The sequence below is a fragment of the Centropristis striata genome, chromosome 11, assembly GCF_030273125.1.
Source record: "Centropristis striata isolate RG_2023a ecotype Rhode Island chromosome 11, C.striata_1.0, whole genome shotgun sequence".
Taxonomy (NCBI): domain Eukaryota; kingdom Metazoa; phylum Chordata; class Actinopteri; order Perciformes; family Serranidae; genus Centropristis; species Centropristis striata.
Window position 1 is genome coordinate 38,437,150 of NC_081527.1, and position 19,418 is coordinate 38,456,567.

The window sequence follows — 19,418 nt, forward strand, 5'->3', positions numbered from 1 at the left end:
TGTTTTGAAAGCAAAAAAAAGATTCAAAATCACATTTTATGTTGGACTAAAGGACTAAAAAAAGACACAAAATGACAAAAACAGACACAAAATGACTAATAAAAGATACAAAATGACTAAAAAAGACACAAAATGACTAAAAAAAGACACAAAATGACTAAAAAAAAGACACAAAATGACTTACAAAGACATGAAAAGAAATCAAAAATGGACAAAATAGCCCAAGACTCCATAGAGTTAAGTTGTTAACCCATTTCTTGTTCCCTGAAAAAGGCCTACTTGTATAATTCTGAAATGTACATTATTTTCCAGTTTTGGTTAAGCTTACCTTTTTTTATTTACCTCTGGCAGTTCACCACTTACCTTTGGACCCTTTCAAGCTGTTCATTTGACTTGAACTGCTTGAATTTCAATAAAAAACTGGAAAAATTGGGGTGTTCTAAAACTTTTGACCGGTAGTGTTTGTACTTTGTACACTACCTCTTTATACATAAACCTCAATAAAAAATACTTGGAATAATTAAAAAAAATGTTCTAGTTCATTTATTACTGGTTTCCGTCTGCACATGGGGGATTTATTAACTATAACAAAAACAGAGTACACAACACATTACATATATTCATTGTAGCAGCATCTGATGAGTGATTTTTGTAGTTTTCTTGATCTGACGGTTCGTCCACTGAGTCCAGAGGTGACTGTCTGTGTGTTTGTTAGGAGGCCTGTGGTTGGGGGTCCTGGACCTCTGAGCTGCTGGTCTCATAGTCTTTGTGTAGGTCCAGAGCTCCATACAGGCTCTCCAGGACCGCCAGGACTCTGTTCTGGACCGAGTCCACCTGCTCTACTGGGCAGTACTCATCCAGACTGGACCTGGAACACATTAAAACACATTAAAACACTAGTCACATCTCTTCCTGTACTCCGGTACGCTGGGCTGGGTGATATGGGGAAAAAAAGGTCAGGATATGGGTCAATGACGTGATCTAACCCAGTGTCAGTTGGTGTAACCGGTAATTTTTTCCCCATAAAAATCTGATTATATACAGGAAAATAAATGTGAACTTAAATGAGAGAAAAAATAAAATCCATGTCTACATTGCAACATTATGGTCTATAACCAATTTTACATGACTTGTCAAAACTTTTTTTTTAAAAAGGTTGTTTTTAGAATATGTTCTGCTCAATATTGACGAAATGTAGAAATACTAAAAAGTTTTTTAATTTGCTGTTTTCTAAAATGAAGTAATTATATGTATAAGTCCACTTAAATACACTGTAGGTGGATAAAATATTCAATATTCATCATTCTTTTGTGGTTACACCATTGTTTTATATCGTTTGATCACGAGTATTATCATGATTTTTTAAAATAGTTGCCAGTTTTAAAGCATCTGTAGTGGAAACTAAAGAAACTAGAGATTAGTTGAATATTTTATCAACATACAATCATGGATAAAAAAATATTAGACCATTGATTTCTTCATTTTCTTTATCATTTTTAATGTCTGGTACAACTAAAGGTTCATTTGTTCAGACAAATATAATGATAACAACAAAAATAGCTGATAATAGTTTAATTTAAGAGCTGATATCTAGACATTTAACATGGTTTTATTGATAATAACCAAAGTGATTATGAAAACCATGTTAAATGTCTAGATATCAGGTCTTGAATTAATCTCTTACCAGCTATTTTTGTTGTTATCATTATATTTATACCTTTTGTTGTACCAGGCATTAAAATGAACAAGAAAGTGAAGAAAACAAGGGTCTAATCATTTTTTCCATGACTGTATTTTGCTGCTCTCAGCTCCATATTTGGTCTTCCTGTTTACTTCTCCGGCAACTTACAAACAGGAAGTGGAGCAGGAAAAGGTCCACTCTGATTGGCTGCTGTCAGGCACATTTCCCATGTTTGATCAAGTAAATATGCTCACAGCTGTAATCACCGTAATCAAACTGAAGTTTCTCACAATCATATAATGGTCCAGTTAAAATGTATAAATAGGCTACATGTAGGCCTATACATAAATAAGTAATAAATAATGGATAATTAATGATGATTAACTAAATGAGTTGAAAGAGCTGATAAATATAACTCTTCAATTCAACACATAATTAAAAAGGGCATAAATGTATATCATGAATTCATTTATACATTTTCCTTTCCTTTATTCTTCTTTATTTTGTTTACTGTAAAATAGTCAACTTTTCACGTCAGAAAAACAGAAACCCCTTTTCATCTTTGTGAGGAGCATTTTGTGACGTCTAATCTTTTTATTGTTTTAGTTGTTTTCAACACAAACCACTGAGTCACTCTAGAGCAGCTGGAGACTAAAGCTGCTTCTCCTCCATTTTTTAAGTTTTTACCTAGAGCATGATGAGGAAAAAAAAATGCATGGTAGGTAAAAAATGCTAAAAGAATCTAGTTGTAGTCTTGAAAATAGTGACCCTGAAAGATTGACAGTCTTTGTAGAATCTCAGTGTGAGACTAAAAACTCTAAACTCTTGTCTTTAGGTGTGAGCTGATAGTCCTGCAGGAGTCTTTCCAAATCTTTTCAAAGTCTTCTGGTGTTTAGGGAGCATTAGTTGAATGTGAATGCTGACTTGTCCTTGGTTAGATCTTTAACTCTGTAACACTAACCTGGACATGGTGACCAGCGTGGGCTTGGGCAGAACCTTCAGAAACATCTGCACCGCTGAGATGAGTCTGTCGATCTCCTCGTCAGTGCTGATGTGGTGAGGAAGCTCCACAGAGTCACAGGTTAACCCGGCCTGGTGCACCTGAGACAGGAAACAGAGACAGAGTCACAGGTTAACCCGGCCTGGTGCACCTGAGACAGGTACAGAGACACAGAGTCACAGGTTAACCCGGCCTGGTGCACCTGAGACAGGAAACAGAGACACAGAGTCACAGGTTAACCCGGCCTGGTGCACCTGAGACAGGAAACAGACACAGAGTCACAGGTTAACCCGGCCTGGTGCACCTGAGACAGGAAACAGAGACACAGAGTCACAGGTTAACCCGGCCTGGTGCACCTGAGACAGGAAACAGAGACAGAGTCACAGGTTAACCCGGCCTGGTGCACCTGAGACAGGAAACAGAGACACAGAGTCACAGGTTAACCCGGCCTGGTGCACCTGAGACAGGTACAGAGACACAGAGTCACAGGTTAACCCGGCCTGGTGCACCTGAGACAGGTACAGAGACACAGAGTCACAGGTTAAGCTGGCCTGGTGCACCTGAGACAGGAAACAGAGACACAGAGTCACAGGTTAACCCGGCCTGGTGCACCTGAGACAGGAAACAGAGACACAGAGTCACAGGTTAACCCGGCCTGGTGCACCTGAGACAGGACAGGGACAGAGCAGCAGGTTAGAGCAGGGAGGAGACAAAATGACCCAAAAAAAAAGACACAAATTGACCAAAAAAGAAACAAAATGACCCAAAAAGAAACAAAATGACCAAAAAAAGGAAACAAAATGATCAAAAAGAGACACAAAATGACAAAAAAAAGAAACAAAATTACCAAAAAAACACACAAAATGATCAAAAAGAGACACAAAAAAAAAGACACAAATTTACCAAAAAAGACACAAAATGACCAAAAAAAGAAACAAAATGACCAAAAAAAGAAACAAAATGACCAAAAAAGACACAAAATGACCAAAAAAAGAAACAAAATGACCAAAAAAGACACAAAATGACCAAAAAAAGGAAACAAAATGACCAAAAAAGACACAAAATGATCAAAAAGAGACACAAAATGACCAAAAAAAAAAGACACAAATTGACCAAAAAAGACACAAAAAGGGTGGGAAAAACAACAACAACAAGAGTCAGAACGAGGGGAGAAAACATGGAATAAATCAGAAGATGAGACCAGCAGCTCAGACAACAACGCCCCAGTATGAAACCTGACATCTGCCATTTCATTTAAACTAATTATGCCTTTACTTTACATGATTGAATCATTTATGAATACATGGAAAGTTGAATCACCCTTTTAAGTGAGCAGTTCCATCCCAGTGCTGCACATGTACCAGGTTAATATCCATGTGAACACAAAGCAGCTACATAACTGACAGCTGCACCTACAGTTAGGAGACCACGTGATTCATAAAGAGCTGCTTTAGCAGAGTATAATAATAATTATAATAATAATAATAATGATAGAGTAGATACAGTTAATTAACATTCTTACCATTTCATAGTCAGGACTCAGATTCCTCAACTTCAAACTGGAAACCAGTCGGGCTAATGAAGCCATGCTGGGAACACAAAGAAGATTAAAGATAGTTAGTTCCAGATATGTGGAGCATAAAAACTGAACGCTGCCTCTCCATGTTTAGTTCTGAACACAGAGCAGACCAGTCCAGATGATCAGAGAGTTCTGGATGGTTCCTAGCTAAGAACATCAGAAATGTATTTCTCTACAGAGTGAACTGCTGAGTGTGTATTCCACAGGAATTACATAATCATCTCATCTCATCACAACGTGCTCCTCCAGCAGATGTTTACACTCCTTCTGACAGGTTGGACCTGTTAGCAGGACTGTGTGTGTACAGAATGAACTTAGAGACTCTCTATGGGCCCTGTGACTGACGGCCGGCTGTCTATATCAGTAGTTCTCAACCTTTTTGAGTCGTGACCCCAAATTTAACATGCATGTTGTCCGTGACCCCCACTCACTGAACACAATCTCACACGCACAGTTCAGATCACCCAAAAAAGAAACAAAATGACCAAGAAAGACACAAAAATAACCAAAAAAAAACACAAACTGGACACAAATGACCAAAAAAGACACAAAATTATCAAAAAGAGACACAAATTGACCAAAAAAGACACAAAATGACCCAAAAAGAAACAAAATGACCAAAAAAGACACAAAATGACCAAAAAAAGGAAACAAAATGACCAAAAAAGACACAAAATGACCCAAAAAAGACACAAAATGACCCAAAAAGAAACAAAATGACCAAAAAAGACACAAAATGACCAAAAAAAGGAAACAAAATGACCAAAAAAGACACAAAATTATCAAAAAGAGACACAAATTGACCAAAAAAGAAACAAAACGACCAAAAAAAGAAACAAAATGACCAAAAAAGACACAAAATGACCAAAAAAGACACAAAAATAACCAAAAAAAAACACAAACTGGACACAAATGACCAAAAAAGACACAAAATTATCAAAAAGAGACACAAATTGACCAAAAAAGACACAAAATGACCCAAAAAGAAACAAAATGACCAAAAAAGACACAAAATGACCAAAAAAAGGAAACAAAATGACCAAAAAAGACACAAAATGACCCAAAAAAGACACAAAATGACCCAAAAAGAAACAAAATGACCAAAAAAGACACAAAATGACCAAAAAAAGGAAACAAAATGACCAAAAAAGACACAAAATTATCAAAAAGAGACACAAATTGACCAAAAAAGAAACAAAACGACCAAACAAAGAAACAAAATGACCAAAAAAGACACAAAATGACCAAAAAAGACACAAAATGACCAAAAAACCCACAAAATGACCAAAAAAAGAAACAAAATGACCAAAAAGACTAAAACACATGAACACATGAACACTTTAACACAGTGGAGACAGAGCTGACTTCCAAAATGATTCGCCGACCCCCAGAAATCATCTCAGGACCCCAATTGGGGTCCCGACCCCAAGGTTGAGAACAGCTGGTCTACAGGAGGAGCCACAACAGCCAGGAGATGAATTCACTTATTAACTACTGAATAATATATAATGAAGCCTCAGTAGTATACTTACATTCATTAGACTGGTGTTACTTCCTGAGACAGTTGATTGGAACTCGGGTCGTCAAAAGTATCGATACTCAAAAAAGTATCGATACTCAAAAAAGTATCGATACTGAAACATTGTATCCGGATACGATACTCATTTTCAAAAGTATCGAGTATCTGAAGCTTGTTATCATAGCTGCAGTTTCTTTTTGCACAACTGTTTTATTATTATAAATATTTAACCTGTGGTTCTGGTCATGTTTACATGTTGCATTTTTCTTGTTAATAAAAACCAAAAATTTTGGGGTCTTTGTTTTTATCCTGGTGGTATTGAAAATGGCATCGAGTATGGAATGTTTTCCTGATTATCTGTATCCAGTTGAACATGTTAGTATGGTGACAACCCAAATTGGAACAGAGCCACTGATGATCAGATCCATTTCTGCATTTCTTGTCTGTTGAAATGTCTTCTGGCTAATTTCAAAGTGTGAACACTGAACCAGAGAACTGTTCCACTGGGGGAGTACTGTCCTCATGATGAGTACATGTGTCCAATCAATGGAGACACCTTTTAAAGTCCCCTCAGCGTCAGTATGCAGCGTGTTATTGGGTCTTTACCATAGACTGTATAATAATAATAATAATAATCTTACCCAGGGTTTGAGGCCCAGCGAGTCACCGTCTCTTCTCCATCGTCCTCCAGCAGGTCAGCAAACGCTGCTTCCAGATCTTCTAACTGATGAACACGATGATCCACACACTCATCCAGCTCCTCCTGGACACACACACACACACACACACACACACACACACACACACACACACACACACACACACCACTGTTAATCAATCAGAGTCATTAAATGATCAAAACAGAACAAACAGTATGGTCTGAGCTCTCAGGATAAAATGATCCTGTTTGTGGAACTAAAGAGGACTAGAAGAGAGAGCATCTACAGGAACATCTCAATACATTAGAATATCATAGAAAGGTTTATTTATGTCAGTAATTCAATTCAAAAAGTGGAAATAACATTTTATATAGATCCATTACACACATAATGAAACATTTAATATCTTAATGCATTTAATTTATTTAATTTATCATGATTATGGATTACATTTAATGAAGAACCTAAAATTCAGTGTCTCAAAAAAAAAGTCATATTACAAAAGACCAATTTTAAAAAGTATGTTTAATATGGAAGTGTTGGCCTCTGAAAAGTATGTCCATCTATATGACTCAATACTTTGACTTGAACTACTGGAAATTAGATTTCTCTTCCAGAGAATAACACTTATAACACTCTGGTGTGTTTCAAACTACATTTACAGAGTTACAATGTAATTTAGCAGATGTTTTTATCCAGATCAACGTTCTTCTGACAGTTTATACTGTCTTACATACTTTAACACAGACTAAGAACAAATCACATCAAGAACATCACCACAACACCTTCATCCACCTCCGTCACATTGCACTCCTTCGTCCTCCTCCTCCTCCTCCTCCGCTGCTGAAACACTAATCCATGCCTCCATGCCCTCCAGACTGGACTACTAACAGCATCTCTACGGCCTCCACCAACCTTCAACAACTACAATATGTCCAAAACTCAGCTGCCTGATCTCTCTCTCACTCCTGAACTCATCACCTCCTCCTCCAGCTCCTCCACTGGCTCCCTATCAGCACCAGAGCTTCTCCTCCCTCTGGACCTCCTCCCTCCCTCCTCACATCTGTAATTCAGACTCCCAACACGCCTTCAAACATCAACTCAAACCACCTTTTACATAAACTCTCATCTGTTTTTGTACTCTGTATTATGTATTTGTCTCAATTTGTAATGTTAAGTGACTTTGAGTACCTTTAAAAACCGCTTTATGAAACAAATGTATTATTATTATTATTATTATTCTTAAGATCTAAACTGAATCCAAGCTGAATGTCTGACACGTTAGATGAATCCTGTCTGGTTTCCAGCTGACTGGCAGCTCCATGACCCAGAGGTGAAGCAGAGGGAGCTGCTGAGTTAAAGGTTCTCAGGGTTCATTGTCTCAGACACACTCGGGATCTTCGGTAACCTTGAATAGAAATTAATGGATTTTTTGTAGCACATGGTAAGTGAGGAGATGTAGAAGTGAGAGCAGCAGAAAAGGGATTCCCAGTCAGTGTGACGAGGTCTTTACCCAGTTAGTGTTAACACAGTGACTGCTGATACACCAGAGCTAACAGTCTATCAGCTGAGCAGCCTGTTATAACTCAGAGAGACTAGGAGGACTCAGCTCAGACAGCTAACAACCGATCCAACATAGAACTAAAACCACAGACACTCACTAACCTGCTGCTGTTTCCTAACGTCACCATCACTGTTTGCACTGCTGGGTTTCTTCTCTTTTATAAGATTTTTTAGTGAAAGTCCTGCCCCTGTTTCATTTCCACCACAAAAAATGTGATTCTCTAACTCCTCCAGTTGATATCGGAAGTGAAAATCACTCAGTCAGTCTCTAGTCCTGCTGTGTGTGTGTGTGTGTGTGTGTGTGTGTGTGTGGAATGACTGTTCAGTTAAAAAGAGTTTATAAAACACCAGTTCTGACCTCGTCAGCATCAGGCCTGGGTCCTCTGAAGCTGTACAGCTCCTTCAGGATGGAGTACTCCTCCTTAGACAGACAGACAGACAGACAGACAGACAGACAGACAGACAGACAGAGAGACAGACAGACAGACAGAGAGACAGACAGGCAGACAGACAGACAGACAGACAGACAGACAGACAGACAGACAGACAGACAGACAGACAGAGAGACAGAGAGACAGACAGAGAGACAGACAGACAGACAGACAGACAGACAGAGAGACAGAGAGACAGAGAGACAGACAGACAGACAGACAGACAGAGAGACAGACAGAGAGACAGACAGACAGACAGACAGACAGACAGAGAGACAGAGAGACAGACAGAGAGACAGACAGACAGACAGACAGACAGACAGAGAGACAGAGAGACAGACAGACAGAGAGACAGAGAGACAGAGAGACAGACAACATGGAGCAAAGGTCAATTCAAGGAAAGGTGTTTTGCATGTTCCCTGTAGAGCAGAGGTGCCAAACTCTGGCCCGCGGGCCAAATTTGGCTAATAATAATACTTCAAATCCCAGAATGCTCTGCTGGTGTTGTGGCTTGAACACAGTAGATCAGTGTGGAGCAAACTGAGCAACAGTTAAAGTTGTCTTTATGCACTTTTTCTTGCTAGTCCAAGGCTTGAATGGCTGCACATTCATTGAAGGATATTATTATTAGTCATTTGGTTTATTATTGTTATTTTATTCTCACATTTATTTTTAGCCTGTGGAAAAAGATTACTGTTAAATTTAAATTTAAAGAAGGCAGCATATAAAATAAAGGGACATACGATTTTTATTTAAATTTTATTTAAGAAATGAATGCCGTTGATGTGTTTGTTTGTTTTATTTGATATTCGATTTTGCATGTTTGCAATATTAAGTTATATCAAGCTTTGCTTGTTCCATTTCGTTTGAAACTTGTTTAGGTCCATTTTTTCAATAAATATCAATGTTGGCCCGCGACTTTGTCCAAGTTTTACATTTTGTCCCACTGTGTATTTGAGTTTGACAGCCCTGCTGTAGAGGAATCATGAAGCAGATGGTCATTAGTTTAACTTTAGAGGCGTTTAGAAGAAAGCTGCCAACAGCATCTACAACCTTAACCATCAGTTAATCACTATTATTATTATATGTTTTCATACATATTCCAGTATGTGTAAAAACATGCATACATGGCAAAATAAAAGAAATATGTACAGTACTATACAAAAACCTGTTTTTATAACGGATGCTTTTATTTTGAAAGGACGAAAAGAGACTTCCTGTTGATGGTTAAACTAACTCAGTGAGATCTTTAAGAGGCATGAGGTTAGTTTTCACTGTAATCTTCATATGAAAATGTGTTTAAATAAGTTTTGGGTGAAATCAAACCTGGTAATTCATGTTAGCAAGGTTTGTTACAGTAAGCTAGTTTTGCTCTAATTAATACTCTGTGTGCATTTCTGTGTGTTTTATTATTGTTATTGCAACAATCTGCTGTGTTTCAGTTCAGTGAGTACTGATATGATCATAGATGAAATTAAAAATACACAGATCGATTATAAATTCCACGTGATCGACCATATTCTTAACGAGCATTAATCAATCATGGATGAATTATTCCCATCCCTACTTTAGGCCATAACTGCTCTTTATTTTAGCTAAATGTGATATACAGGGGAAAGTCTGGATCTTCACTTGTGTAAAAATGTAAATTTGAACATTATAAAGTGTGTAATAAAGACCTGTCTGTCTCTGTGGAGGTGAGACTGTATCAGGTTTCATGTTTCCTGTGTTTATAACTTGTGGTAGCAACCCTTTTGTTTCTGTTGGGATAAAGGATTGTTGCCCTAAAAGCCCTGTGGACTCTTTACTTTCTGGATATGATGTATTTCCTGTGGAGACCAAGAATAATAAACTCTATTCTAGCTGCAGCTTCCTGTGTTTCAGGAAGGCAACATTTAGTGTTAAAAGGTGGTTCCAATCAAGCATATTAAGCAAAAATAATAAGTGTAAAGATTCTCTGTATGAACAGATGTTTGATTAAATACATAATGTTCCTGGTTAAAGATTAGTTACCTCTGTGTATAACTCCTTGAAGGGATTCTTACAGGAGAAGAAATCCAGATCAATGTCCAGGATGTACGGCTCCGTCTCACTGAGTAATGCAGATATTCTCCTAACAACGTAGCTGGTGGATCCTTCATCATCATCATCATCATCATCATCATGGCCTGTGCTGCTGCTGCCCCCTGCTGGCTGCAGGCTGCTGCTGCAGGAGAGCAGCTCAGAGCAGCTGGCCTCCCCAGCAGGACGCTCTGCACGGGGCCGCTTAGCAAACCACCGCTCTGTCTCCTCTAACGGCTTCTTTACTGGAAGTAGAAAACACAACAATGGAAATATGAACATCCCAGTGAATCAGGAACATTGACAACTGAAAACACATCTGTTTAAAACTGCCTACTCCCTTTGATGACTTTTACCCTGTCCAATATGTCAATATGTCTATTGTATTGCATTTTATATTTCTATATTTCTTTATATAGCTGTTTCTTTTCTATCCTTTTGTATGGTGTCCTTGAGTGCCAAGAAAGGTGCCTCCAAATAAAATGTATTATTATTATTATTATATTATATCATCATTAAAACAACGAATAAGGTTTGCAAAGTGTTGGTACATTTCTGGGGAAATGTTCACAATGATGTAACGCTTAGTTTCTCTCTGCCTGTTTTCTGTATTATACACAATTAAAAACTAATCTAAAATTATTAGATCATCGTTTTCTTCAATGTCTTTTTAATGCCTGGTACAACTAAAGGTACAAATATAATGATAACAACAACAATAGCTGATAAGAGTTTAATCTAAGAGCTGATGTTTGCAATGCACATTGTTGAAGAATACAGGTGGATGTTGAGCTTTACAGGTATTCAGACGAAGAGCATCAGAGTTCATGTGTTCACCTTCATTCTACTGTAACTCACAGTGTAAATGCTGTAAATCCTGCTGCCTTTTAGAACTAAACCAACACATCACGTAGATCTAGACATGCAGGCTGAGCTCTGAGATCAAAGAGTGGCACATAAAGTTTAGTTTAACTGATAACTGTCCCACTCAGCATGAGTCTTGGTCACAAAATAAAGAAAAACATCTGGAAAGTCTGGTTTTGTCAGGCTGTGCCTCAGAAGGCGGCGGGGGTTTGCAGCACTGAAAAAAGAAGCTTTTCATTCAGTATAAAGCAGCTGTGAGCAACAATTACTGTAAGAATTGTTCATATTCATTTATAGATCAAGGCGGACTGATTAAATATTATGTTTGAGCCTTATCAGACTCAACTGACTCGACTTTAGAACCAGGACTGAGGACGGGGCCCTTCTGAACCAACATAGATATTAAAAAGCAGATATTAATGAGTTTTGTCCAGCTTTTTATATTCTAAAAGGGGGAGCTATTATTTAGTATTCTCAGACAACATTCATGTTTTGCAGAAACTAGGCAATTATCAAGCATGAGTCCTTGATTCACTTCAGACAGTTATAAATCCTCTAAATTAAACTCAAAGTAAGCTTTAAGAGCCATGTTGTATTGGCCCTCAGACTTGAAGTTGATGCTAACTGTCATCTGTGGCTGTGTTCAAACAAATGACAACATTTAAAAGAAGTAGCAGTTTTGTCTGCTGGGACGTATTGCTGACTGTTGGTCTTTTGGTGTAACAGACCATTGTTTCATTCATTAACTGCCTATATGAACTTGGGTTGCGGGGAACACCATGACAGTTGTTCTTCTACAAGATCACAGGTACATAAATACCTGGAGGACAGTGAATACTGGAAGCCAGAGAGGATAGAACAGAACAAGAGCTAAGGATGTCGTCAGCAAGGTATTTTATATCTTAAGAAATGGGATACATGAGCCGTGTTTCCTTTAGGGGGAAGAGGGATTCAGAGACTCCGGAGGTGACGTTTGGATTTCCATCGTCCCGTTACCGCTTAGCAACAGTTTCGACCGTGATCACATACGCGACGGATTAAACACGGGAGACGTAACTGTGGTCGCCGTCGCTAACGGTGCACAACGTCAGCAGCTGATCATAAACAAAGCAGCATGGCGGACTATGCACAGCGTCTCCGCTTTCCGGTGCTTGTTGTAAACAAAGAGAGATCGCACAAAACCTCAAACATTTCTTGTTGGACATCATTTACATTTACTAATGGTGCTTTATCCCTTTTACTCACCTGAAGGCGAGCCGGGACTCGCTCCAACAGGATCCACTCTGACCACATTCAGCCTGAGAGGTTTAGAGTTCTCCAGCTGCTTCTCTGAAACATACAGACCATCACTGAGGAAGTAGTTATCTCTACTGGTCACCCTGCAGAGAGAGAGAGAGAATACAGAGAAAATATGAACTAATTAGAGAAACATATTTCCAAAAATTTGAATCCGTCAAAAAAGGTTTTTTAAAATGGTCAGATTCCTCGGGGAAGAGTCACAGAGCTGTAGATTAGATTAGCAGCAGTCTGTGTTTCTGCCTGTCACACACAGCTGTTGGTTGTTTTGTTTTTATTTTTTATTTTAATTTTATTTTTTCTTCTTTTTTTGCTGGGACAGTTAGATTGTATGAATTATATATTGATTGTAAATATTGCTTTCTTTTATTGTTATTAGTTTTTCTTTTCTTTTAAAATGAATAATAGAATTATAATAATTTATTGTAAATATTGCTTTCCTTATCTTGTTATCTTTTTTTCTGACGCTTGCTTTGGCAATATATACATTGTTACGTCATGCCAATAAAGCCAATTGAATTGAATTGATGGAGGAGCTGAGGAAAGTATGAATGGAGAGAGGAGTCAAGGCAACACACTTTTAACAAAAAGCCTCGGAGCTGTAATTTTTAAGCAGTTCAACATAATGTGGAGCGTAGCTGCATTAGCTGTCAACAACATGATAATACAGCAAATTAGTGCTGAATGCAGAATGTTCTTGCAACCAATCAGAGCAGAGCAGTCTCTAACACATCATGTTAATACCTGCTGGTGACCTGCAGCACTGATCACTAATGAATCTAGATTCTGTTACTGGGTTGAAACATAGTTCAGTAACTTTTTAGCAGGTTTTGGTAAATATACCAAACTTTACAACTAGTGTCAGACTGGACTCAGCATCCGTCTGGATTAACGTGCAGTGACTCCGGTCCATTTATGAAGGTGATGCTCCTCAAAGCTACCATTAAACAGAAGAAGAAGATGATGAATAAATGGACGTGAGGTTTTACCTATTTCATCGAACATATTTCCATATTGGCCTTATTATGTCATCATGATAAATGCTGATTCAAAAACTGGCATGAAATCAAACTGGATGAAGCCCAACCAACTCTACTGTTGATCTGTAATATAACACCTGCAGCACCAGTTTCATATAGAACAGTGACAACATGATAACAAGTTGTCCTGCATTAAACTAAACAGGAGACTGTGAGCTGTCAATCAGGCCCAGTTTTACATGCACTAACAGTCCTAAAGATATATACTCAGGAATCAGAAGTAGAAAGGAGGACTCTGGATATTAGAGGGGGGTTAAGTAAAAGATGTACACTACCGGTCAAAAGTTTTAGAACACCCCAATTTTTCCAGTTTTTTTATTGAAATTCAAGCAGTTCAAGTCAAATGAACAGCTTGAAAGGGTCCAAAGGTAAGTGGTGAACTGCCAGAGGTAAATAAAAAAAGGTAAGCTTAACCAAAACTGGAAAATAATGTACATTTCAGAATTATACAAGTAGGCCTTTTTCAGGGAACAAGAAATGGGTTAACAACTTAACTCTATGGAGTCTTGGGCTATTTTGTTCATTTTTGAATTCTTTTCATGTCTTTGTAAGTTATTTTGTGTCTTTTTTTGGTCATTTTGTGTCTTTTTTTAGTCATTTTGTGTCTTATTGTGTCTTTTTGGTCATTTTGTGTCTTTTTTTGGTCATTTTGTGTCTTTTTTTAGTCATTTTGTGTCTTTTTGTGTCTTTTTGGTCATTTTGTGTCTTTTTTTAGTCCTTTAGTCCAACATAAAATGTGATTTTGAATCTTTTTTTTACTTTCAAAACACTATCATGCTCAATAAAGAATTTTAAATGTTGCAAATGTGCATTAATTTCAGAGTACACTGAGACATTAAACTGCATCATTTTCAATTAAATTCTGGAAAAGTTGGTGTGTTCTAAAACTTTTGACCAGTAGTGTATAATAATAAAGCAGCAGAGGGTGTGTGTTCAGTGCCCAGCCTACCTGATGGTGGTGGTGGAGGGGTCTCGACCCACACACATCCTGTGTTCTCCCTCTGTGATCTGCTGGGCCCAGTAGGGATGCAGCCAGGCCACACAGGACACATGGCCAGCATACACCATGGGCATGATCCAGTTCTCTATACTCAACTCACTGAGACACACACACACACACACACACACACACACACACACACACACACACACACACACACACACACACAATTCAATTCAATTCAATTGGCTTTATTGGCGTGACATAACATTGTATATATTGCCAAAGCAAGCATCAGAAAAAAAGATAACAGTAAGGAATATTGAAAGCAATATTTACAATAAAGTATTAGAATTCTATTATTCATTTTAAAAGAAAAGAAAAACTAATAACAATAAAAGAAAGCAATATTTACAATCATTGAATTACAATCAATATATCATTCATACAATCTAACTGTCTAACTGTCCCAGCAAAGAAGAAAAAATAAAATATAAACAAAACAAACAACAGCTGTGTGTCATGGCTGTCTCTCAGTGTGTGAAGGCAGAAACAGACTGCTGCTAGTCTAATCTGTAGCTCTGTGAACAGAATCATTCAGAGAACACGTTGTCTCAGCTTCACAGGGACATTTATACTACAGAGAGTGAACCAATCAGCCACGGGAAGGCTTTTATTGTGAAGGAGCCTCAGCTGTGACCTTGGTTAATGTAAGCTTTATGATGTGTAAACATAAACAGTAAGAGACTGCAAGTTCTGAAAATAAAAACTGATTCTAATCTTTCTGCCTCATGTTTCCACTACAGCAGTCAGCTTTTCTTAGAGTGAGTTTTTTAAATCCTCAGCTTGGGCAGAAACAGATCCAGATCCAGATACAGATCCAGCTTCATCATTAGACTGTCCCACACTGATGGACTAGTGTATGTTTGAAACAGAACCTACCTGAGGAGTTTCTCCTTGTCGAACACGGTGTCAGCGGACATGTTGACGGGGATCAGCAGGTCAGGGTGGGAGTCTAGATGAACCATCTTGATGTTCTTCAGTGGGAGGTGTCTGGATGCTATGGCTCGATAAATATGACTCACCACCTGGTAAACATACAGTAATATCTTTATTAATTTTAAGACCTTTCACTCATTAGTACGTAAGAAGAAAACTGGAATAATATCTAAGCTTGATATTCATCAGAGGCACAGAATCATTTAGAAAGAATTGTCTTTGGGAAATTAATCCAAAAAGAAGAAATTAGCATCAAATATTGACCTTAAATCTTAACACTTATCAAATCATGGATCTGGAGAATGGTAACACTCTTATCAAAGGTGCTGTTCGTGACATTCAGAGCACATTTATGGTTCAAACTGAGAAGAATTCAAAAGCACAGACTACACAGAGGGAGAGTGACTCCACCAGATCTTTAAACATATTTCTTTGCTGCTATATTGATGTTCTGAATGTCCTTCACAGCACCTTTAAAGATCTCCAGGGGGAATATGAGCTGGTAATATTATAGGCTTCAGGTTGAATGGAGAGTTGAGTGTAGAGAAAGGCACATATCATGAGTATAAATATACAGTACAGGCCAAAAGTTTGGACACACCTTCTCATTCAATGTTTTCCTTTATTTTCATGACTATTTACATTGTAGATTCATCAAAACTATGAATGAACACATGTGGAATTATGTACTTAACAAAAAAGTGTGAAATAACTGAAAACATGTCTTATATTCTAGTAAGCAAAGGGTGGTTACTTTGAGGAATCTAAAATACAAGACATGTTTTCAGTTATTTCACACTTTTTTGTTAAATACATAATTCCACATGTGTTCATTAATAGTTTTGATGAATCTACAATGTAAATAGTCATGAAAATAAAGGAAACGCATTGAATGAGAAGGTGTGTCCAAACTTTTGGCCTGTACTGTAAAAAAACAAACAGAGCTGGCGTGAGACAGAATGTATCATGTCCTGATCTCTGGATGTTTGTGGCTCTTTGAAATCACATTATTCCAGACAGAGGTGTGTTTCCTCTCTCATGTGTTAGTCGTCTGATATCTGAGCCGTCTAGTCTATCTTTGGGACAGCAGCTGCAGAGCGAGGCTGCTGATTGGCTAAAGGGGAGTGGCTCGGTTTCACAACATGATAGTGTGACAACTATCACTGGGAAAACTGACAAAATAATGTAAACCAGACAAATGCAAATACATTAAAGATAAACCTGAAATTAAATGTCACTGTGTATATCAGGGCTGTCAAACTCAAATACACAGTGGGCCAAAATGTAAAACTTGGACAAAGTCGCGGGCCAACATTGATATTTATTGAAAAAATGGACCTAAACAAGTTCAAACGAAACGGAACAAGCAAAGCTTGATATAACTTAATATTGCAAACATGCAAAATCGAATATCAAATAAAACAATAACGTTTAAATAAAAATCGTATGTCCCTTTATTTTATATGCGGCCTTCTTTAAATTTAAATTTAACAGTAATCTTTTTCCACAGGCTAAAAATAAATGTAAGAATAAAATAACAATAATAAACCAAATGACTAATAATAATATCCTTCAATGAATGTGCAGCCATTCAAGCCTTGGACTAGCAAGAAAAAGTGCATCAAGACACTTTAATTGTTGCTCAGTTTGCTCCACACTGATCTACTGTGTTCAAGCCAAAACACCAGCAGAGCATTCTGGGATTTGTAGTATTATTTGCGCTGTATAATAATAATAATGTGGTATTGCCTTTCTGGGCCAAATATAATTATACGGGCCAGAGTTTGACACCTCTGGTGTATATAATGTCACTGTTGTAGTTTCTGTTCAGATCACAACCGCAACTTTGTTATCATTAAACTACTCACCATAGCTTGAATATAATCTTGTTCTGTGTTTATATTTTTCATTTTTAATTCAAACTACAACATTTTCCCCCCCATGTAATTTATATTCACACCTTTTGCTTCTGTTTCTGCTGCTGTGACAGTATAATCTGATCTAATCTAATAAACATTATAGGATGTTCACATATTAATTATATGTGGAAAAAGTATTCAGATCCCTTACTTCATTAAAAGTACTAATACACACTGTGAAATTACTCCACTACAAGTAAAAGTACAAAAGTATCAAAAGTAAAAATACTAGTTATGCAGAATGGACCCACCCAGACTGTTTCCCAGACTATATTCCAAATAGATTATTGGATTATTATTATTATTATTATTGATGGGTTTATGAAAGCAGCATTTTAATTTAGTAAAGATAGGGCTAATTTAATTACTTAATATACTATTATAGAGATTAAGTAAAAAAAAAAAAAAAGTCTAATGACTATAAATTAATCATGTTTTAATGTTAAATCTCAACCTGAAAAGTAAAAAAAAAAAAAGTAAAATGTGCAATATAAATGTAGTGAAGTAGAAGTATAAAGTATAAAATAGAAATAGTAAAGTACCTCAGAATGACTTGAGTAAATGTACTCAGTTACTTCCCACCCTGGTAATAAATAAACTAGCGGGTTGTTTAGCTAGTTAACAAACATTAAACACACTGAATCATTGGTTTGTGTTGAACGAGAGAGAGAGAAAACCAATAATAAGGTTATTTAATATTTCTTGTGATAAATAAAGTATATCTATATATATATATATGAAGCTGTGTCTCCATACGTCGTGGTGGTCCTCCACGACCCAGACCGGCAGCTCCTTGTAGGACCTTTTCCGCGGCCCAGCAGCCATCCTGACCGGGGACAGAGTCATCCTGACCGGGGACAGAGTCCGCCACAGGCCCGGTAATATTTATTATTATTTATTTATTATTTATTTCTGCTCTCATTCCGCCTCTTCAACCGTTTTAACACGTTCCAACTCAAACCGTTTGATGGGAGAACCGGCTAGCAGCTAACGGAAGCGACACAAAGCTTTGTTTTTATGTCCGGGTAGAAACCAGCGGCAGGAACAAAAACAAAGGTTCCTACTGTTCGATGGTATACTGAGGACCAAGGAAAACTAAAGAAATAACGAAAACTAAGAAAATGACGAAAACTAGAATCGGAATAAACATTTAATGGGGATGGCTTAAGGCAAAGGAAATAAAGACACATTTATTGTGACCTTTTTTAAATTTCGCACGCAACAAATACCCCATTACAAAAAACAAAAAACTAACACATTAAAACTAAACTAAACTAAGCATTTTCAAAAAATTAAAAACTAGCAACTCACTCTCAAAACGAATTAAAACTAATTGAATTTGAAAAAAAAAAAAAATCACAACGAAATTAAAACTTAACTCATGAAAAATCCCAATCTTAACCGTGCTTAGGACATACAATTGTAAAAGCTGTAATTTCGAAAGTTTGCATTGTGTGAGGCATTACACACTTTCCCTACTTTTTACCACTTTGTAAAAACACACTAAGAGTCTACAAAATAAAAAAATATATTTTCAAATAAGACTAAAATGCAAATACATGTTGAGAAATGCATTGAGGAAACCTTTAAAATTAAATTTTCTTTTTTTTCTTTCCATATCCTAACAGAGGTTTAATAAGAATGTAGGTAGATCTCTCCAGATGTTTCCTTCTTTCAATCCGTTGATTTGTCAGTTTATTGCATACGTGGACACGTCATGTCACCAAGCAGAGAAGACGGTTCTCTTTTCTTCTCAGCACATCATGTCCGTGACCTGAGCTCTAAACAAAACTTTCAAACAAACTCCTGCCTTGATAGGACCTGCAGAGATATTATTGGAGACACAGATTTTTGCAAGAAAACAAAA

At 37.2% G+C, this 19,418-nt stretch overlaps 1 protein-coding gene across 2 annotated transcripts; it reads right to left on the reverse strand.

Moving 5' to 3' along the window:
* Positions 1-267: 267 nt before the first annotated feature.
* Positions 268-18,533, reverse strand: c11h5orf22 (chromosome 11 C5orf22 homolog). 2 transcript variants are annotated; one of them, XM_059344269.1, is made up of 10 exons: positions 18,308-18,530; positions 15,576-15,721; positions 14,643-14,792; positions 12,603-12,736; positions 10,446-10,738; positions 8,360-8,422; positions 6,421-6,542; positions 4,204-4,270; positions 2,643-2,782; positions 268-868 (listed from the first exon to the last, which is right to left on the reverse strand). In XM_059344269.1, exons 1-10 carry the CDS (start codon positions 18,395-18,397, stop codon positions 712-714), a joined length of 1,362 nt encoding a protein of 453 aa, XP_059200252.1. In that variant the 5' UTR covers positions 18,398-18,530; the 3' UTR covers positions 268-711. The 2 variants fall into 2 exon arrangements, with proteins under 2 accessions (XP_059200252.1, XP_059200253.1); XM_059344270.1 differs by lacking the exons at positions 268-868; positions 2,643-2,782 and adding an exon at positions 2,816-3,345 and having other exon boundaries at positions 18,308-18,533.
* Positions 18,534-19,418: the final 885 nt, after the last annotated feature.